This window comes from Taudactylus pleione, unplaced genomic scaffold (genome assembly GCF_031769625.1).
Source record: "Taudactylus pleione unplaced genomic scaffold, aTauple2 ptg001738l, whole genome shotgun sequence".
Lineage (NCBI taxonomy): Eukaryota > Metazoa > Chordata > Amphibia > Anura > Myobatrachidae > Taudactylus > Taudactylus pleione.
In genome coordinates this window covers 17,263-42,062 of record NW_028286135.1, presented here as the reverse complement: position 1 = coordinate 42,062, position 24,800 = coordinate 17,263, and the positions used below count along the sequence as shown (strand labels likewise).

The following is a 24,800-nucleotide window of genomic DNA, read 5'->3' as shown; positions in this document are numbered from 1 at the left end:
AGACACAAAGTCACTAAGGCAAAAACATACAGCACACACCTGTGTGATAGGGAGTATAGGGATCCTGTATGTGTGTACTTACTGTACTATCAGTATTATACTCCTCTCTGTACAGTCACAGGGTAACATACAGCACACACCTGTGTGATAGGGAGTATAGGGATCCTGTATGTATGTGTACTTACTGTACTATCAGTATTATACTCCTCTCTGTACAGTCACAGGGTAACATACAGCACACACCTGTGTGATAGGGAGTATAGGGATCCTGTATGTATGTATGTACTTACTGTACTATCAGTATTATACTCCTCTCTGTACAGTCACAGGGTAACATACAGCACACACCTGTGTGATAGGGAGTATAGGGATCCTGTATGTATGTGTGTACTTACTGTACTATCAGTATTATACTCCTCTCTGTACAGTCACAGGGTAACATACAGCACACACCTGTGTGATAGGGAGTATAGGGATCCTGTATGTATGTGTACTTACTGTACTATCAGTATTATACTCCTCTCTGTACAGTCACAGGGTAACATACAGCACACACCTGTGTGATAGGGAGTATAGGGATCCTGTATGTATGTACTTACTGTACTATCAGTATTATACTCCTCTCTGTACAGTCACAGGGTAACATACAGCACACACCTGTGTGATAGGGAGTATAGGGATCCTGTATGTATGTATGTACTTACTGTACTATCAGTATTATACTCCTCTCTGTACAGTCACAGGGTAACATACAGCACACACCTGTGTGATAGGGAGTATAGGGATCCTGTATGTATGTGTGTACTTACTGTACTATCAGTATTATACTCCTCTCTGTACAGTCACAGGGTAACATACAGCACACACCTGTGTGATAGGGAGTATAGGGATCCTGTATGTATGTACTTACTGTACTATCAGTATTATACTCCTCTCTGTACAGTCACAGGGTAACATACAGCACACACCTGTGTGATAGGGAGTATAGGGATCCTGTATGTATGTATGTACTTACTGTACTATCAGTATTATACTCCTCTCTGTACAGTCACAGGGTAACATACAGCACACACCTGTGTGATAGGGAGTATAGGGATCCTGTATGTATGTATGTACTTACTGTACTATCAGTATTATACTCCTCTCTGTACAGTCACAGGGTAACATACAGCACACACCTGTGTGATAGGGAGTATAGGGATCCTGTATGTATGTATGTACTTACTGTACTATCAGTATTATACTCCTCTCTGTACAGTCACAGGGTAACATACAGCACACACCTGTGTGATAGGGAGTATAGGGATCCTGTATGTGTGTACTTACTGTACTATCAGTATTATACTCCTCTCTGTACAGTCACAGGGTAACATACAGCACACACCTGTGTGATAGGGAGTATAGGGATCCTGTATGTATGTATGTACTTACTGTACTATCAGTATTATACTCCTCTCTGTACAGTCACAGGGTAACATACAGCACACACCTGTGTGATAGGGAGTATAGGGATCCTGTATGTAAGTATGTACTTACTGTACTATCAGTATTATACTCCTCTCTGTACAGTCACAGGGTAACATACAGCACACACCTGTGTGATAGGGAGTATAGGGATCCTGTATGTATGTGTACTTACTGTACTATCAGTATTATACTCCTCTCTGTACAGTCACAGGGTAACATACAGCACACACCTGTGTGATAGGGAGTATAGGGATCCTGTATGTATGTACTTACTGTACTATCAGTATTATACTCCTCTCTGTACAGTCACAGGGTAACATACAGCACACACCTGTGTGATAGGGAGTATAGGGATCCTGTATGTATGTACTTACTGTACTATCAGTATTATACTCCTCTCTGTACAGTCACAGGGTAACATACAGCACACACCTGTGTGATAGGGAGTATAGGGATCCTGTATGTATGTACTTACTGTACTATCAGTATTATACTCCTCTCTGTACAGTCACAGGGTAACATACAGCACACACCTGTGTGATAGGGAGTATAGGGATCCTGTATGTATGTGTAATTACTGTACTATCAGTATTATACTCCTCTCTGTACAGTCACAGGGTAACATACAGCACACACCTGTGTGATAGGGAGTATAGGGATCCTGTATGTATGTACTTACTGTACTATCAGTATTATACTCCTCTCTGTACAGTCACAGGGTAACATACAGCACACACCTGTGTGATAGGGAGTATAGGGATCCTGTATGTATGTGTGTACTTACTGTACTATCAGTATTATACTCCTCTCTGTACAGTCACAGGGTAACATACAGCACACACCTGTGTGATAGGGAGTATAGGGATCCTGTATGTATGTACTTACTGTACTATCAGTATTATACTCCTCTCTGTACAGTCACAGGGTAACATACAGCACACACCTGTGTGATAGGGAGTATAGGGATCCTGTATGTATGTACTTACTGTACTATCAGTATTATACTCCTCTCTGTACAGTCACAGGGTAACATACAGCACACACCTGTGTGATAGGGAGTATAGGGATCCTGTATGTATGTACTTACTGTACTATCAGTATTATACTCCTCTCTGTACAGTCACAGGGTAACATACAGCACACACCTGTGTGATAGGGAGTATAGGGATCCTGTATGTATGTACTTACTGTACTATCAGTATTATACTCCTCTCTGTACAGTCACAGGGTAACATACAGCACACACCTGTGTGATAGGGAGTATAGGGATCCTGTATGTATGTACTTACTGTACTATCAGTATTATACTCCTCTCTGTACAGTCACAGGGTAACATACAGCACACACCTGTGTGATAGGGAGTATAGGGATCCTGTATGTATGTACTTACTGTACTATCAGTATTATACTCCTCTCTGTACAGTCACAGGGTAACATACAGCACACACCTGTGTGATAGGGAGTATAGGGATCCTGTATGTATGTATGTACTTACTGTACTATCAGTATTATACTCCTCTCTGTACAGTCACAGGGTAACATACAGCACACACCTGTGTGATAGGGAGTATAGGGATCCTGTATGTATGTATGTATGTACTTACTGTACTATCAGTATTATACTCCTCTCTGTACAGTCACAGGGTAACATACAGCACACACCTGTGTGATAGGGAGTATAGGGATCCTGTATGTGTGTACTTACTGTACTATCAGTATTATACTCCTCTCTGTACAGTCACAGGGTAACATACAGCACACACCTGTGTGATAGGGAGTATAGGGATCCTGTATGTATGTACTTACTGTACTATCAGTATTATACTCCTCTCTGTACAGTCACAGGGTAACATACAGCACACACCTGTGTGATAGGGAGTATAGGGATCCTGTATGTATGTATGTACTTACTGTACTATCAGTATTATACTCCTCTCTGTACAGTCACAGGGTAACATACAGCACACACCTGTGTGATAGGGAGTATAGGGATCCTGTATGTATGTATGTACTTACTGTACTATCAGTATTATACTCCTCTCTGTACAGTCACAGGGTAACATACAGCACACACCTGTGTGATAGGGAGTATAGGGATCCTGTATGTATGTGTGTAATTACTGTACTATCAGTATTATACTCCTCTCTGTACAGTCACAGGGTAACATACAGCACACACCTGTGTGATAGGGAGTATAGGGATCCTGTATGTATGTATGTACTTACTGTACTATCAGTATTATACTCCTCTCTGTACAGTCACAGGGTAACATACAGCACACACCTGTGTGATAGGGAGTATAGGGATCCTGTATGTGTACTTACTGTACTATCAGTATTATACTCCTCTCTGTACAGTCACAGGGTAACATACAGCACACACCTGTATGATAGGGAGTATAGGGATCCTGTATGTATGTATGTACTTACTGTACTATCAGTATTATACTCCTCTCTGTACAGTCACAGGGTAACATACAGCACACACCTGTGTGATAGGGAGTATAGGGATCCTGTATGTATGTATGTACTTACTGTACTATCAGTATTATACTCCTCTCTGTACAGTCACAGGGTAACATACAGCACACACCTGTGTGATAGGGAGTATAGGGATCCTGTATGTATGTATGTACTTACTGTACTATCAGTATTATACTCCTCTCTGTACAGTCACAGGGTAACATACAGCACACACCTGTGTGATAGGGAGTATAGGGATCCTGTATGTGTACTTACTGTACTATCAGTATTATACTCCTCTCTGTACAGTCACAGGGTAACATACAGCACACACCTGTGTGATAGGGAGTATAGGGATCCTGTATGTATGTATGTACTTACTGTACTATCAGTATTATACTCCTCTCTGTACAGTCACAGGGTAACATACAGCACACACCTGTGTGATAGGGAGTATAGGGATCCTGTATGTGTACTTACTGTACTATCAGTATTATACTCCTCTCTGTACAGTCACAGGGTAACATACAGCACACACCTGTATGATAGGGAGTATAGGGATCCTGTATGTATGTATGTACTTACTGTACTATCAGTATTATACTCCTCTCTGTACAGTCACAGGGTAACATACAGCACACACCTGTGTGATAGGGAGTATAGGGATCCTGTATGTATGTGTACTTACTGTACTATCAGTATTATACTCCTCTCTGTACAGTCACAGGGTAACATACAGCACACACCTGTGTGATAGGGAGTATAGGGATCCTGTATGTGTGTACTTACTGTACTATCAGTATTATACTCCTCTCTGTACAGTCACAGGGTAACATACAGCACACACCTGTGTGATAGGGAGTATAGGGATCCTGTATGTATGTGTGTACTTACTGTACTATCAGTATTATACTCCTCTCTGTACAGTCACAGGGTAACATACAGCACACACCTGTGTGATAGGGAGTATAGGGATCCTGTATGTATGTACTTACTGTACTATCAGTATTATACTCCTCTCTGTACAGTCACAGGGTAACATACAGCACACACCTGTGTGATAGGGAGTATAGGGATCCTGTATGTATGTACTTACTGTACTATCAGTATTATACTCCTCTCTGTACAGTCACAGGGTAACATACAGCACACACCTGTGTGATAGGGAGTATAGGGATCCTGTATGTGTGTACTTACTGTACTATCAGTATTATACTCCTCTCTGTACAGTCACAGGGTAACATACAGCACACACCTGTGTGATAGGGAGTATAGGGATCCTGTATGTATGTACTTACTGTACTATCAGTATTATACTCCTCTCTGTACAGTCACAGGGTAACATACAGCACACACCTGTGTGATAGGGAGTATAGGGATCCTGTATGTATGTGTACTTACTGTACTATCAGTATTATACTCCTCTCTGTACAGTCACAGGGTAACATACAGCACACACCTGTGTGATAGGGAGTATAGGGATCCTGTATGTATGTACTTACTGTACTATCAGTATTATACTCCTCTCTGTACAGTCACAGGGTAACATACAGCACACACCTGTGTGATAGGGAGTATAGGGATCCTGTATGTATGTATGTACTTACTGTACTATCAGTATTATACTCCTCTCTGTACAGTCACAGGGTAACATACAGCACACACCTGTGTGATAGGGAGTATAGGGATCCTGTATGTATGTACTTACTGTACTATCAGTATTATACTCCTCTCTGTACAGTCACAGGGTAACATACAGCACACACCTGTGTGATAGGGAGTATAGGGATCCTGTATGTATGTATGTGTACTTACTGTACTTTCAGTATTATACTCCTCTCTGTACAGTCACAGGGTAACATACAGCACACACCTGTGTGATAGGGAGTATAGGGATCCTGTATGTATGTATGTACTTACTGTACTATCAGTATTATACTCCTCTCTGTACAGTCACAGGGTAACATACAGCACACACCTGTGTGATAGGGAGTATAGGGATCCTGTATGTATGTGTACTTACTGTACTATCAGTATTATACTCCTCTCTGTACAGTCACAGGGTAACATACAGCACACACCTGTGTGATAGGGAGTATAGGGATCCTGTATGTATGTATGTATGTACTTACTGTACTATCAGTATTATACTCCTCTCTGTACAGTCACAGGGTAACATACAGCACACACCTGTGTGATAGGGAGTATAGGGATCCTGTATGTATGTGTACTTACTGTACTATCAGTATTATACTCCTCTCTGTACAGTCACAGGGTAACATACAGCACACACCTGTGTGATAGGGAGTATAGGGATCCTGTATGTATGTGTACTTACTGTACTATCAGTATTATACTCCTCTCTGTACAGTCACAGGGTAACATACAGCACACACCTGTGTGATAGGGAGTATAGGGATCCTGTATGTATGTATGTGTACTTACTGTACTATCAGTATTATACTCCTCTCTGTACAGTCACAGGGTAACATACAGCACACACCTGTGTGATAGGGAGTATAGGGATCCTGTATGTATGTGTACTTACTGTACTATCAGTATTATACTCCTCTCTGTACAGTCACAGGGTAACATACAGCACACACCTGTGTGATAGGGAGTATAGGGATCCTGTATGTATGTGTGTACTTACTGTACTATCAGTATTATACTCCTCTCTGTACAGTCACAGGGTAACATACAGCACACACCTGTGTGATAGGGAGTATAGGGATCCTGTATGTATGTATGTACTTACTGTACTATCAGTATTATACTCCTCTCTGTACAGTCACAGGGTAACATACAGCACACACCTGTGTGATAGGGAGTATAGGGATCCTGTATGTATGTACTTACTGTACTATCAGTATTATACTCCTCTCTGTACAGTCACAGGGTAACATACAGCACACACCTGTGTGATAGGGAGTATAGGGATCCTGTATGTATGTATGTACTTACTGTACTATCAGTATTATACTCCTCTCTGTACAGTCACAGGGTAACATACAGCACACACCTGTGTGATAGGGAGTATAGGGATCCTGTATGTATGTATGTACTTACTGTACTATCAGTATTATACTCCTCTCTGTACAGTCACAGGGTAACATACAGCACACACCTGTGTGATAGGGAGTATAGGGATCCTGTATGTATGTATGTACTTACTGTACTATCAGTATTATACTCCTCTCTGTACAGTCACAGGGTAACATACAGCACACACCTGTGTGATAGGGAGTATAGGGATCCTGTATGTATGTACTTACTGTACTATCAGTATTATACTCCTCTCTGTACAGTCACAGGGTAACATACAGCACACACCTGTGTGATAGGGAGTATAGGGATCCTGTATGTATGTACTTACTGTACTATCAGTATTATACTCCTCTCTGTACAGTCACAGGGTAACATACAGCACACACCTGTGTGATAGGGAGTATAGGGATCCTGTATGTATGTATGTACTTACTGTACTATCAGTATTATACTCCTCTCTGTACAGTCACAGGGTAACATACAGCACACACCTGTGTGATAGGGAGTATAGGGATCCTGTATGTATGTGTACTTACTGTACTATCAGTATTATACTCCTCTCTGTACAGTCACAGGGTAACATACAGCACACACCTGTGTGATAGGGAGATTAGGGATCCTGTATGTATGTACTTACTGTACTATCAGTATTATACTCCTCTCTGTACAGTCACAGGGTAACATACAGCACACACCTGTGTGATAGGGAGTATAGGGATCCTGTATGTATGTGTGTACTTACTGTACTATCAGTATTATACTCCTCTCTGTACAGTCACAGGGTAACATACAGCACACACCTGTGTGATAGGGAGTATAGGGATCCTGTATGTATGTACTTACTGTACTATCAGTATTATACTCCTCTCTGTACAGTCACAGGGTAACATACAGCACACACCTGTGTGATAGGGAGTATAGGGATCCTGTATGTATGTATGTACTTACTGTACTATCAGTATTATACTCCTCTCTGTACAGTCACAGGGTAACATACAGCACACACCTGTGTGATAGGGAGTATAGGGATCCTGTATGTATGTGTGTACTTACTGTACTATCAGTATTATACTCCTCTCTGTACAGTCACAGGGTAACATACAGCACACACCTGTGTGATAGGGAGTATAGGGATCCTGTATGTATGTACTTACTGTACTATCAGTATTATACTCCTCTCTGTACAGTCACAGGGTAACATACAGCACACACCTGTGTGATAGGGAGTATAGGGATCCTGTATGTGTGTACTTACTGTACTATCAGTATTATACTCCTCTCTGTACAGTCACAGGGTAACATACAGCACACACCTGTGTGATAGGGAGTATAGGGATCCTGTATGTATGTATGTATGTACTTACTGTACTATCAGTATTATACTCCTCTCTGTACAGTCACAGGGTAACATACAGCACACACCTGTGTGATAGGGAGTATAGGGATCCTGTATGTATGTGTACTTACTGTACTATCAGTATTATACTCCTCTCTGTACAGTCACAGGGTAACATACAGCACACACCTGTGTGATAGGGAGTATAGGGATCCTGTATGTATGTGTACTTACTGTACTATCAGTATTATACTCCTCTCTGTACAGTCACAGGGTAACATACAGCACACACCTGTGTGATAGGGAGTATAGGGATCCTGTATGTATGTACTTACTGTACTATCAGTATTATACTCCTCTCTGTACAGTCACAGGGTAACATACAGCACACACCTGTGTGATAGGGAGTATAGGGATCCTGTATGTATGTACTTACTGTACTATCAGTATTATACTCCTCTCTGTACAGTCACAGGGTAACATACAGCACACACCTGTGTGATAGGGAGTATAGGGATCCTGTATGTATGTATGTACTTACTGTACTATCAGTATTATACTCCTCTCTGTACAGTCACAGGGTAACATACAGCACACACCTGTGTGATAGGGAGTATAGGGATCCTGTATGTATGTGTACTTACTGTACTATCAGTATTATACTCCTCTCTGTACAGTCACAGGGTAACATACAGCACACACCTGTGTGATAGGGAGTATAGGGATCCTGTATGTATGTATGTTCTTACTGTACTATCAGTATTATACTCCTCTCTGTACAGTCACAGGGTAACATACAGCACACACCTGTGTGATAGGGGAGTATAGGGATCCTGTATGTATGTGTACTTACTGTACTATCAGTATTATACTCCTCTCTGTACAGTCACAGGGTAACATACAGCACACACCTGTGTGATAGGGAGTATAGGGATCCTGTATGTATGTACTTACTGTACTATCAGTAATTATACTCCTCTCTGTACAGTCACAGGGTAACATACAGCACACACCTGTGTGATAGGGAGTATAGGGATCCTGTATGTATGTACTTACTGTACTATCAGTATTATACTCCTCTCTGTACAGTCCACAGGGTAACATACAGCACACACCTGTGTGATAGGGAGTATAGGGATCCTGTATGTATGTATGTACTTACTGTACTATCAGTATTATACTCCTCTCTGTACAGTCACAGGGTAACATACAGCACACACCTGTGTGATAGGGAGTATAGGGATCCTGTATGTATGTGTACTTACTGTACTATCAGTATTATACTCCTCTCTGTACAGTCCACAGGGTAACATACAGCACACACCTGTGTGATAGGGAGTATAGGGATCCTGTATGTATGTACTTACTGTACTATCAGTATTATACTCCTCTCTGTACAGTCACAGGGTAACATACAGCACACACCTGTGTGATAGGGAGTATAGGGATCCTGTATGTATGTATGTACTTACTGTACTATCAGTATTATACTCCTCTCTGTACAGTCACAGGGTAACATACAGCACACACCTGTATGATAGGGAGTATAGGGATCCTGTATGTATGTACTTACTGTACTATCAGTATTATACTCCTCTCTGTACAGTCACAGGGTAACATACAGCACACACCTGTGTGATAGGGAGTATAGGGATCCTGTATGTATGTACTTACTGTACTATCAGTATTATACTCCTCTCTGTACAGTCACAGGGTAACATACAGCACACACCTGTGTGATAGGGAGTATAGGGATCCTGTATGTATGTGTACTTACTGTACTATCAGTATTATACTCCTCTCTGTACAGTCACAGGGTAACATACAGCACACACCTGTATGATAGGGAGTATAGGGATCCTGTATGTATGTATGTGTACTTACTGTACTATCAGTATTATACTCCTCTCTGTACAGTCACAGGGTAACATACAGCACACACCTGTGTGATAGGGAGTATAGGGATCCTGTATGTATGTATGTACTTACTGTACTATCAGTATTATACTCCTCTCTGTACAGTCACAGGGTAACATACAGCACACACCTGTGTGATAGGGAGTATAGGGATCCTGTATGTATGTATGTGTACTTACTGTACTATCAGTATTATACTCCTCTCTGTACAGTCACAGGGTAACATACAGCACACACCTGTATGATAGGGAGTATAGGGATCCTGTATGTATGTACTTACTGTACTATCAGTATTATACTCCTCTCTGTACAGTCACAGGGTAACATACAGCACACACCTGTGTGATAGGGAGTATAGGGATCCTGTATGTATGTACTTACTGTACTATCAGTATTATACTCCTCTCTGTACAGTCACAGGGTAACATACAGCACACACCTGTGTGATAGGGAGTATAGGGATCCTGTATGTATGTACTTACTGTACTATCAGTATTATACTCCTCTCTGTACAGTCACAGGGTAACATACAGCACACACCTGTGTGATAGGGAGTATAGGGATCCTGTATGTATGTGTACTTACTGTACTATCAGTATTATACTCCTCTCTGTACAGTCACAGGGTAACATACAGCACACACCTGTGTGATAGGGAGTATAGGGATCCTGTATGTATGTATGTACTTACTGTACTATCAGTATTATACTCCTCTCTGTACAGTCACAGGGTAACATACAGCACACACCTGTGTGATAGGGAGTATAGGGATCCTGTATGTATGTACTTACTGTACTATCAGTATTATACTCCTCTCTGTACAGTCACAGGGTAACATACAGCACACACCTGTGTGATAGGGAGTATAGGGATCCTGTATGTATGTACTTACTGTACTATCAGTATTATACTCCTCTCTGTACAGTCACAGGGTAACATACAGCACACACCTGTGTGATAGGGAGTATAGGGATCCTGTATGTATGTACTTACTGTACTATCAGTATTATACTCCTCTCTGTACAGTCACAGGGTAACATACAGCACACACCTGTGTGATAGGGAGTATAGGGATCCTGTATGTATGTACTTACTGTACTATCAGTATTATACTCCTCTCTGTACAGTCACAGGGTAACATACAGCACACACCTGTGTGATAGGGAGTATAGGGATCCTGTATGTATGTATGTACTTACTGTACTATCAGTATTATACTCCTCTCTGTACAGTCACAGGGTAACATACAGCACACACCTGTGTGATAGGGAGTATAGGGATCCTGTATGTATGTATGTGTACTTACTGTACTATCAGTATTATACTCCTCTCTGTACAGTCACAGGGTAACATACAGCACACACCTGTGTGATAGGGAGTATAGGGATCCTGTATGTATGTACTTACTGTACTATCAGTATTATACTCCTCTCTGTACAGTCACAGGGTAACATACAGCACACACCTGTGTGATAGGGAGTATAGGGATCCTGTATGTATGTATGTACTTACTGTACTATCAGTATTATACTCCTCTCTGTACAGTCACAGGGTAACATACAGCACACACCTGTGTGATAGGGAGTATAGGGATCCTGTATGTATGTACTTACTGTACTATCAGTATTATACTCCTCTCTGTACAGTCACAGGGTAACATACAGCACACACCTGTGTGATAGGGAGTATAGGGATCCTGTATGTATGTGTACTTACTGTACTATCAGTATTATACTCCTCTCTGTACAGTCACAGGGTAACATACAGCACACACCTGTGTGATAGGGAGTATAGGGATCCTGTATGTATGTACTTACTGTACTATCAGTATTATACTCCTCTCTGTACAGTCACAGGGTAACATACAGCACACACCTGTGTGATAGGGAGTATAGGGATCCTGTATGTATGTACTTACTGTACTATCAGTATTATACTCCTCTCTGTACAGTCACAGGGTAACATACAGCACACACCTGTGTGATAGGGAGTATAGGGATCCTGTATGTATGTGTACTTACTGTACTATCAGTATTATACTCCTCTCTGTACAGTCACAGGGTAACATACAGCACACACCTGTGTGAGAGTTAGAATTATCAGGCTTCCTATGTGGGAGCAAAGAGCTCGGTGTGTGATTGAAGTACAATAGTTTGAGAGTTCGGGACCCGGGTATGGCAGACTGAGCAATGCTAGTTATAATACAGGGGGATGAAGGTGTAGATGCACATATATGCTGTATGTATAAGGTGAAGATGCACATATATGCTGTATGTATAAGGTGAAGATGCACATATATGCTGTATGTATAAGGTGAAGATGCACATATATGCTGTATGTATAAGGTGAAGATGCACATATATGCTGTATGTATAAGGTGAAGATGCACATATATGCTGTATGTATAAGGTGTAGATGCACATATATGCTGTATGTATAAGGTGAAGATGCACATATATGCTGTATGTATAAGGTGTAAATGCACATATATGCTGTATGTATAAGGTGTAGATGCACATATATGCTGTATGTATAAGGTGTAGATGCACATATATCCTGTATGTATAAGGTGTAGATGCACATATATGCTGTATGTATAAGGTGTAGATGCACATATATGCTGTATGTATAAGGTGTAGATGCACATATATGCTGTATTATAAGGTGTAGATGCACATATATGCTGTATGTATAAGGTGTAGATGCACATATATGCTGTATGTATAAGGTGTAGATGCACATATATGCTGTATGTATAAGGTGTAGATGCACATATATGCTGTATGTATAAGGTGAAGATGCACATATATGCTGTATGTATAAGGTGTAGATGCACATATATGCTGTATGTATAAGGTGAAGATGCACATATATGCTGTATGTATAAGGTGTAGATGCACATATATGCTGTATGTATAAGGTGTAGATGCACATATATGCTGTATGTATAAGGTGTAGATGCACATATATGCTGTATGTATAAGGTGTAGATGCACATATATGCTGTATGTATAAGGTGAAGATGCACATATATGCTGTATGTATAAGGTGTAAATGCACATATATGCTGTATGTATAAGGTGAAGATGCACATATATGCTGTATGTATAAGGTGAAGATGCACATATATGCTGTATGTATAAGGTGAAGATGCACATATATGCTGTATGTATAAGGTGTAAATGCACATATATGCTGTATGTATAAGGTGTAAATGCACATATATGCTGTATGTATAAGGTGTAAATGCACATATATGCTGTATGTATAAGGTGTAGATGCACATATATGCTGTATGTATAAGGTGTAGATGCACATATATGCTGTATGTATAAGGTGTAAATGCACATATATGCTGTATGTATAAGGTGAAGATGCACATATATGCTGTATGTATAAGGTGTAGATGCACATATATGCTGTATGTATAAGGTGAAGATGCACATATATGCTGTATGTATAAGGTGTAAATGCACATATATGCTGTATGTATAAGGTGAAGATGCACATATATGCTGTATGTATAAGGTGTAAATGCACATATATGCTGTATGTATAAGGTGAAGATGCACATATATGCTGTATGTATAAGGTGTAGATGCACATATATGCTGTATGTATAAGGTGTAGATGCACATATATGCTGTATGTATAAGGTGTAGATGCACATATATGCTGTATGTATAAGGTGTAAATGCACATATATGCTGTATGTATAAGGTGAAGATGCACATATATGCTGTATGTATAAGGTGTAAATGCACATATATGCTGTATGTATAAGGTGTAGATGCACATATATGCTGTATGTATAAGGTGTAAATGCACATATATGCTGTATGTATAAGGTGAAGATGCACATATATGCTGTATGTATAAGGTGTAAATGCACATATATGCTGTATGTATAAGGTGTAAATGCACATATATGCTGTATGTATAAGGTGTAAATGCACATATATGCTGTATGTATAAGGTGTAAATGCACATATATGCTGTATGTATAAGGTGTAAATGCACATATATGCTGTATGTATAAGGTGAAGATGCACATATATCCTGTATGTATAAGGTGAAGATGCACATATATGCTGTATGTATAAGGTGAAGATGCACATATATGCTGTATGTATAAGGTGAAGATGCACATATATGCTGTATGTATAAGGTGAAGATGCACATATATCCTGTATGTATAAGGTGAAGATGCACATATATGCTGTATGTATAAGGTGAAGATGCACATATATCCTGTATGTATAAGGTGAAGATGCACATATATCCTGTATGTATAAGGTGAAGATGCACATATATGCTGTATGTATAAGGTGAAGATGCACATATATGCTGTATGTATAAGGTGAAGATGCACATATATGCTGTATGTATAAGGTGTAGATGCACATATATGCTGTATGTATAAGGTGTAGATGCACATATATGCTGTATGTATAAGGTGTAGATGCACATATATGCTGTATGTATAAGGTGAAGATGCACATATATGCTGTATGTATAAGGTGAAGATGCACATATATGCTGTATGTATAAGGTGTAGATGCACATATATGCTGTATGTATAAGGTGTAGATGCACATATATGCTGTATGTATAAGGTGTAGATGCACATATATGCTGTATGTATAAGGTGAAGATGCACATATATGCTGTATGTATAAGGTGAAGATGCACATATATGCTGTATGTATAAGGTGTAGATGCACATATATGCTGTATGTATAAGGTGAAGATGCACATATATGCTGTATGTATAAGGTGAAGATGCACATATATGCTGTATGTATAAGGTGTAGATGCACATATATGCTGTATGTATAAGGTGTAGATGCACATATATGCTGTATGTATAAGGTGTAGATGCACATATATGCTGTATGTATAAGGTGAAGATGCACATATATGCTGTATGTATAAGGTGAAGATGCACATATATGCTGTATGTATAAGGTGAAGATGCACATATATGCTGTATGTATAAGGTGTAAATGCACATATATCCTGTATGTATAAGGTGTAGATGCACATATATGCTGTATGTATAAGGTGAAGATGCACATATATGCTGTATGTATAAGGTGAAGATGCACATATATGCTGTATGTATAAGGTGAAGATGCACATATATCCTGTATGTATAAGGTGTAGATGCACATATATGCTGTATGTATAAGGTGTAGATGCACATATATGCTGTATGTATAAGGTGAAGATGCACATATATGCTGTATGTATAAGGTGAAGATGCACATATATGCTGTATGTATAAGGTGAAGATGCACATATATGCTGTATGTATGGGCACCAGAACCAATCAGACAAACCTGTCTGCTCCACCCCCAATATATACATTGGTAGGATATCTGTAATAAATCTTGTGATAGCTAGAAAACATGGTTACCTCACCATTGCAGGTTTAGCCATCAGCACCAAACCATCGATGGTACCTATCACTACTCTATGCTGAGATGGCACCTAGAAACGGCAGACTTATACCTCTCTTAGTGGCCAGGAGGAGATGAGCAGTAAGAGTATGACGTCTCTGCTATGGCGGTGGACCTGACAGGAGACTTACTGGCAGGGAGGAGATGAGCAGTAAGAGTATGACTTCTCTGCTATGGTGGTGGACCTGACAGGAGACTTATACCTCTCTTAGTGGCAGGGAGGAGATGAGCAGTAAGAGTATGACGTCTCTGCTATGCTGGTGGACCTGACAGGAGACTTATACCTCTCTTAGTGGCAGGGAGGAGATGAGCAGTAGGAGTATGACTTCTCTGCTATGGTGGTGGACCTGACAGGAGACTTATACCTCTCTTAGTGGCAGGGAGGAGATGAGCAGTAAGAGTATGACGTCTCTGCTATGGTGGTGGACCTGACAGGAGACTTATACCTCTCTTAGTGGCAGCAAGGAGATGAGCAGTAAGAGTATGACATCTCTGCTATGCTGGTGGACCTGACAGGAGACTTCTACCTCTCTTAGTGGCAGGGAGGAGATGAGCAGTAAGAGTATGACATCTCTGCTATGGTGGTGGACCTGACAGGATACGTCTACCTCTCTTAGTGGCAGGGAGGAGATGAGCAGTAGGAGTATGACATCTCTGCTATGCTGGTGGACCTGACAGGAGACTTATACCTCTCTTAGTGGCCAGGAGGAGATGAACAGTAAGAGTATGACGTCTCTACTATGGTGGTGAACCTGACAGGAGACTTACCTTGCGACTTGTGTTTTCTCCACTGGTATCGTTTCCGCCATATGAGGCTTCTTCAGGTTCAAATTGGACTTGTCCTTCTAGCAGGTTTGTGATTGTGGTGTCTACACAGCCAGTCTGAGCTGCAGAAAAGGTGCATTAAAGCCATTATGTGTCATTTATATTACATACGGAATCGGTATGGAAGTTCAAATCCCGATGCTGGAAGCCCGAACACCGAAGATCCCATCAGGGGTGGTAAGTATACTATCACTACCCCCCTCTGCCCCTAACCCTGCCATAGTGCCTAACCACCCCCAGTGGTGCCTAACCCTAACCTCCCCCACCTTAGTGCCTAACCTCCCCCAGTGGTGCCTAACCCTAACCTCCCCCAGTGGTGCCTAACTCTAACCTCTACCACCCTGGTGCCTAACCCTAACCTCCCCCTCCCTAGTGCCTAACCCTAACCTCCCCCAGTGGTGCCTAGGCCTAACCTCCCCCACCCTAGTGCCTAAGCCTAACCTCCCCCACCCTAGTGCCTAACTCTAACCTCCCCCAGTGGTGTCTTACCCTAACCTCCCCCACCCTGGTGCCTGACCCTAACCTCCCCCCACCCTGGTGCCTGACCCTAACCTCCCCCCACCCTGGAGCCTAACCCTAACCTCCCCCCACCCTGGAGCCTAACCCTAACCTCCCCCAGTGATGCCTAACCCTAACCTCCCCCAGTGATGCCTAACCCTAACCTCCCCCCACCCTAGTGGCTAACCCTAACCTCCCCCCACCCTAGTGGCTAACCCTAACCTCCCCCACCCAAGTGCCTAACCCTAACCTCCCCCAGTGGTGCCTAACCCTAACCTCCCCCACCCTAGTGCCTAAGCCTAACCTCCCCCACCCTAGTGCCTGACCCTAACCTCCCCCAGTGGTGCCTAACCCTAACCTCCCCCCACCCTAGTGCCTAACCCTAACCTCCCCCCACCCTAGTGCCTAACCTTAACCTCCCCCCACCCTAGTGCCTAACCTTAACCTCCCCCAGTGGTGCCTAACCCTATACTCCCCCACCCTAGTGCCTAAGCCTAACCTCCCCCACCCTAGTGCCTGACCCTAACCTCCCCCAGTGATGCCTAACCCTAACCTCCCCCGACCCTATTACCTAACCCTCCCTTAACTCACCCTAAACCTAGCCCTACTGGGGGGTGCCTAACCCTAATCTCTCTACAGGGTGCCTATACCTAACCCCCCCATCCCCCGGGAAACGATAGATACTGGGTCCGGATGTTTGGGAATCAGACATTTGGGACGCCGACATCCTGATCGCCTTCGGGACATCGGCGTTAGCATTTTGCCAGGAGGCGGGATTCCGACGTCTGTATTTCAGCGCCGGGCATCCCGTCCGCCGGCAATTTAACTACATCCCTTACATACATGTAGTACGTACAATGAGAAGGCTATACAGAGAAATGAGAACATGTGGCACATACAGATATAAGCACACCGTTACTGCGCCATACCATATCCCCCGCCGCCACCGCATAAACCAGACCATGGGGCATATTCAATTCAGTGAGAATAGCAAAAATCACCAACATGCTGGGTTCTTCCTGCAGGATTTCCGCTAGTCAATTAGGTGCGGGGTTTTCCAGTTTTTAGTGGCAGGAGGTTTTTTCCTCGCACCTCTAAAGCAAATCATTCATTTTAGGAAAAAGGAGACTAGTGCCTTACCGTTACGTTTTTCTACAACTCTGGTGCCAGACTCTCCTCTCCAGGCTATTCCCAAACAGTTAAATACAAATACCCACAAAGCTCAGGCTCCTCTACTCTATACCCCACCCCCAGACAGAGGGGCTCAGTTTTTAGTTTGGAAGCCCAGAGCAGGAGCGAGGCAGAGGAGTAGGAGGAGGAAGGCCGGCATACATACAGAACCATCCATACCATGACGAGTACAGCCGGACCGGTCACCAAGGAAACACCCTCGACAGACAGGGGCGTAAGGGTGGGCGTCCTGTGGAGTCGAAAAAAAAAGACTTTACAGGTAAGACATAAGTCTCTTTATATTCTTCCTCCACTAGGTGGCACAGGGGTGACACTGGGACGTCCCAAAGCTGTCCCCAAAGCCCTGTCGGAATGGAAAATGACATGAAAAAGAGTGCTCAAATCATACACCCGCCAGGAAGATGCGATGGGCAGTAGAAGAACTGTCTTCCACGTGAGCCAGCGCAAATCCACCGACTACCGACTCAAACAGAGCAGTCTGCAAAGCTCGGAGAACCAAAGTAAGGTCCCAAGGAGCCACAGGAGACACGAACGGTGGCTGAACATGGAGAACTCCTTGGAAAAAGGTTAGCACTTCTGGCAGCAGAGCAATCTGCCTTTGGAAGATGACCGACGAGGTCGAAACCTGGGCCTTGAAGGACGAGAGCCGGAAACCCAAGTCCAGACCCATCTATAGAAAGGAAAGGATTTGGGAAAGACGAAAATACCTGGGATTAAGACCCCTGGTCGAACACCATGCAAAGCAGGTACACCATAAATACGCGCAAAAGAAGGCTTTCTAGCCTGCAGCATGGTCCCAACAACTCTTCTAGAGAATCCTTTTGCTCTTAGGGTGGATGTTTCAAGAGCCACCCCGTCATAGCGAGCCTGGACATTTCCGGATGGAAACATGGACCTTGAGACAGAAGATACGGCTGCAGCGGAAGCTGCAGAGGGCGTCTACGGCAGGTCCCAGTAGATCTGCATACCATACGCGTCGAAGACAATCCGGATCCACCAGAATCAGAGTGCCTCCTTCCAGCTTGAACTTGCGGAGGACCAGAGGAACCATTGAGATCGGGAAGGGGGGGGCGACGACATCATGTCGATGTCCGGCAGGCCCAAGCGACGGAACAATAGTTGAAAGACGTCTGGATGCAGCGCCCACTCATCTGCATGGACATCCTGACGACTTAGGAAGTCAGTTTGCCGTCTTCATTGAAGGCAATTCAAAATTGGTAAACAGTGCTGGAAGATGACGATCTGCCCAACGAAGAATAAGGCCGACTTCCTGCATAGCTCCTTGACTTCGAGAATGTTGATAGACAGCCGACTCTTAACACGTCCAATGTCCCTGAAACATTAAGTTACTGCACCCCACCCCCGAAGACTTGCATCGGTGGTGAGATGGAACCAATCCTGGATCCAAAATGGGCGTCCCTTGCGGGAGCCACCACAGCTGGGAGAGACCTCCTAAGGAACAAGTAGAGTCTGAGCCTTGAGGTTCTGGTGTGACTTGAGCCATCTTTTTAAAATGAGACCTTGACCGGGAGTGGAACGGACTACTCCACCATATCGAACGTTGAGACAAACGACCCCAGAATCTGCATGCAGGAGTGTACAGACACCAGACGCTGACTAAAAAATCTTTTCTGGAGGGAGGAATACTCGACGAGCTCTGGAATCCAACACTGCTCAAAGGTGGATCATCTTCTGGGATGAGATAGCGTGGATTTCTTCCAACTGATTATCCATTCGTGAGACTGTAGGAGCTCAACAGTCAGATGGATGTGCTCTTTGAGAACTGTCAGAGACTGTGCCAGTAGAAGAAGTTGTCCAGGTATGGTAAAATTCTGACGCCCCTTCGGCGCAGATGTGCTACCGTCACTGCCATGACCTTCGTGAACACACGAGGAGATGTGGACAGACCAAAGGGCAACACTTGAAACTGGTAGTGATTGGTTTGTATTGCAAACCTAAGAAATTGTTGGTAATTGGCTCGTACAGTGATATGCAACTATGCATCCTGCATATCCAATGACGCCATAAAGCCCCCCGGTTCCAAGGCTAGAATGATTGACGGAAGGGTCTCCATGCGGAATCTGGGAATCAGAAGAAATTTGTTCAGATGTTTCAGCTGCAGGAAGGAGCGGCAACTAAGCGCAGCTGCAGGAAGGAGTGGCAACTAAGCGCAGCTGCAGGAAGGAGCGGCAACTAAGCGCAGCTGCAGGAAGGAGCGGCAACTAAGCGCAGCTGCAGGAAGGAGCGGCAACTAAGCGCAGCTGTAGGAAAGAGCGGCAACTAAGCGCAGCTGCAGGAAAGAGCGGCAACTAAGCGCAGCTGCAGGAAAGAGCGGCAACTAAGCGCAGCTGCAGGAAGGAGTCATAAAGGAGACCGAAGCCCAAACTTCACTCTGGCGCTGAGGCAGGCAATGCTGTAAGATGGCCCCCCGGCGTGTAGGAGGGGGAGGAGAGAAGGGAGGAAGCGCACGGGCTTACTGGCAGATAGGGAAAGCGCGTCCCGGGGATGGGGCTAACAGGGAAAGCGCCCGCCTCCCCCTTCTGGTTAAACGCTCAGGGAAATGGCCGCACTGCTACGAAGCAGCCCCTGTACCACACATAGATCCCTGGTGGTCTAGTGGAGAGCCCCCACCAGCCAGCACCGTCGGAAGTCTCCTGCATGCAGGGCGCCGGCTGCTCACCTCTTTGTCCCCGGAGAGTGCCGGCTGCGGCTTGCGGCTCTGTTTACTGGAGACCTCGGCTGCGGCCACTGGCGCTGGGGCGTTGGAGTAGCAGTGGGGGCATCATATAGGACGCCTTCCACTGCACACACAGAAAAACTATTACATAAACTTTTGGGGACCACCTAAAGTAGCCCCCCCAAAATCTGGTGCTCAGCTCCTGCCAGCACCAAACTCAAAACTGAGTGCATATGTATGTGTGTGCGTATTTATTTATTACCAGTTATTAACATAGCGCACACATATTCCGCAGCGCTTTACAGAGTATATTCGGCCATTTACATCCGTCCCTGCCCCAGTGGCACTTACCCCTAGTGTGTATATGTATGTACATGAGATAGGGAATATAGAGAGTCATTTTGTTAGGAGCCAATTAACCTACCAGTATATTTTTGGCGTGTGGGAGGAAACCGGTGTACCCAGAGGAAACCCACGCAAGCACAGGGAGAATATACAAACTCCACACAGTTAGGGCCGTAGTGGGTATCGAACCAACGGCGTATGTATGTGTGTGCATGTGTCTGTGTGCATATTATATATATATATATATATATATATATATATATATATATATATATATATATATATATATATATATGTACAGCCATGGGCAAAAGTTATGAGAATGACACAAGTATTGGGTATCACAGAGTCTGCAGCTTCAGTGTTATTAGACCTTATTGTCAGATGTTACTATGTCAGTGGTTCTCAATCTCGGTCCTCAGGACCCCACACAGTTCACATTTCCCAGGTTACCCAGCAGGAGCACAGGTGTACTCATTACTCACTGACACATTTCCCAGGTCACCCAGCAGGTGCACAGGTGTAGTCATTACTCACTGACACATTTCCCAGGTCACCCAGCAGGAGCACAGGTGTAATCATTACTCACTGACACATTTCCCAGGTCACCCAGCAGGAGCACAGGTGTACTCATTACTCACTGACACATTTCCCAGGTCACCCAGCAGGTGCACAGGTGTAATCATTACTCACTGACACATTTCCCAGGTCACCCAGCAGGTGCACAGGTGTAATCATTGCTCACTGACACATTTCCCAGGTCATATACAAAAAACAAAGTTGCAGAATTTCGGAGGTAGTTTGCATATCAATGGCCAATGATACGGGCCTGCCCACCAGCGTCAAGGTCACCTCATTGAGCAGGTCCCTAGTAATGACAGGTGCCATCATGTATAGGGAAGGGCTCTAAACTGCACACCCTAATAGTAATGACAGGTGCCATCATGTATAAGGAGGGGCTCTAGACTGCGCACCCTAATAGTAATGACAGGTGCCATCATGTATAGGGAGGGGCTCTAGACTGCACACCCTAATAGTAAAGAAAGGTGTCATCATGTATAGGGAGGGGCTCTAGACTGCACACCCTAATAGTAATGAAAGGTGCCATCATGTATAGGGAAGGGCTCTAAACTGCACACCCTAATAGTAATGACAGGTGCCACACATGTATAAGGAGGGGCTCTAGACTGCGCACCCTAATAGTAATGACAGGTGCCATCATGTATAGGGAGGGGCTCTAGATTGCACACCCTAATAGTAATGATAGGTGCCATCATGTATAGGGAGGAGCCCCAGACTGCATGCCCTAATAGTAATGACAGATGTCATCATGTATAGGGAGGAGCCCCAGACTGCACACCCCAATAGTAATGACAGGTACCATCATGTATAGGGAGGGGCTCTAGACTGCACACCCTAATAGTAATGACAGGTGCCATCATGTATAGGGAGGGGCTCTAGACTGCACACCCTAATAGTAATGAAAGGTGCCATCATGTACAGGGAGGGGCTCTAGACTGCACACCCTAATAGTAATGACAGGTGCCATCATGTATAGGGAGGGGCTCTAGACTGCACACCCTAATGGTAATGAAAGGTGCCATCATGTACAGGGAAGGGCTCTAGACTGCACACCCTAATGGTAATGACAGGGGCCATCATGTATAGGGAAGGGCTCGAGACTGTACACCCTAATGGTAATGACAGGTGCCATCATGTATAGGGAGGGGCTCTAGACTGCACACCCTAATGGTAATGACAGGTGCCATCATGTATAGGGAGGGGCTCTAGACTGCACACCCTAATGGTAATGACAGGTGCCATCATGTATAGGGAGGGGCTCTAGACTGCACGCCCTAATAGTAATGACAGGTGCCATCATGTATAGGGAGGGGCTTTAGACTGCACACCCTAATAGTAATGACAGGTGCCATCATGTATAGGGAGGGGCTCTAGACTGCACACCCTAATGGTAATGACAGGTGCCATCATGTACAGGGAAGGGCTCTAGACTGCACACCCTAATAGTAATGAAACTTTAACACTTCACAGTCACCCTTTTTTTCATGTGATGCCCTGGGGAGGTCTTTGGCTGGGCTGACTTTTGGGGTGCCCTGCGTCCCAGATGTGAACCCCAGAGTGTTAGGGACCTGCTCAATGAGGTGACCTTGACGCTGGTGGGCAGGCCCATATCAGTGGCCATTGATATGCAAACTACCTCCGAAATTCTATATAATAAATATAAATGTATACAGTAATGATCGCATAGTGCATCTGCAGTCTAAAGCCCCTCCTTATACATGATGGTACCTGTCATTACTATTAGGGTGTGCAGTCTGGGGCCCCTCCCTATACATGATGGCACCTGTCATTACTATTAGGGTGTGCAGTCTAGAGCCCTTCCCTGTACATGATGGCACTTTCATTACTATTAGGGGGTGCAGTCTAGAGCCCCTCCCTATACATAATGGCACCTTTCATTACTATCAGGGTGTGCAGTCTAGAGCCCCTCCCTATACATGATGGCACCTTTCATTACTATCAGGGTGTGCAATCTAGAGCCCCTCCTGACATTTCCCAGGTCACTAAGCAGGTGCACAGGTGTAATCATTACTCACTGACACATTTTAAAAATCCACAGGTGGAGCTAATTATTACACTTGTGGTTCTGTGAGGAGACCTGGAAAACATGCACTGTTTGGGGTCCTGAGGACCAGAGTTTGAGAACCTGTGTACTATGGTATACTGAAGTAGCATTACATAAGTGTCAGATGTTACTATGGTATACTGAAGTAGCATTACATAAGTGTCAGATGTTACTATGGTATACTGAGGTAACATTACAGCATGACATAAGTGTCAGATGTTACTATGGTATACTGAGGTAACATTACAGCATGACATAAGTGTCAGATGTTACTATGGTATACTGAGGTAATATTACAGCATTACATAAGTGTCAGATGTTACTATGGTATACTGAGGTTACATTACAGCATTACATAAGTGTCAGATGTTACTATGGTATACTGAAGTAGCATTACATAAGTGTCAGATGTTACTATGGTATACTGAGGTAACATTACAGCATGACATAAGTGTCAGATGTTACTATGCTATACTGAGGTAACATTACTGCATGACATAAGTGTCAGATGTTACTATGGTATACTGAGGTAACATTACTGCATTACATAAGTGTCAGATGTTACTATGCTATACTGAGGTAACAGTACAGCATTACATAAGTGTCAGATGTTACTATGGTATACTGAGGTAACATTACTGCATTACATAAGTGTCAGATATTACTATGGTATACTGAAGTAACATTACAGCATGACATAAGTGTCAGATATTACTATGGTATACTGATGTAACATTACAGCATTACATAAGTGTCAGATATTACTATGGTATACTGATGTAATATTACAGCATTACATAAGTGTCTAAGGCTTTTATTGACCATTACATGAAGTTTATGCAGAGAGTGAGTATTTGCAGTGTTGACCCTTCTCTTTCAAGACCTCTGCAATTGGCCCTGGCAGCTGTCACTCACCTTCTGGGC

The 24,800-nt window shown here is 43.5% G+C and overlaps 1 protein-coding gene across 1 annotated transcript in view; it reads right to left on the bottom strand.

The window, feature by feature from the left end:
- Positions 1–24,800, bottom strand: part of LOC148439510 (lipid droplet-regulating VLDL assembly factor AUP1-like) — a gene marked incomplete at its 5' end in the record, with an annotated part of 33,319 nt that overhangs the window by 4,278 nt on the left and 4,241 nt on the right. The window contains one exon of the mRNA XM_088464652.1: positions 16,462–16,580. Within this exon, the coding sequence (XP_088320778.1) occupies positions 16,462–16,580 (119 nt within the window). The remainder of the gene's footprint in view (positions 1–16,461; positions 16,581–24,800) is intronic.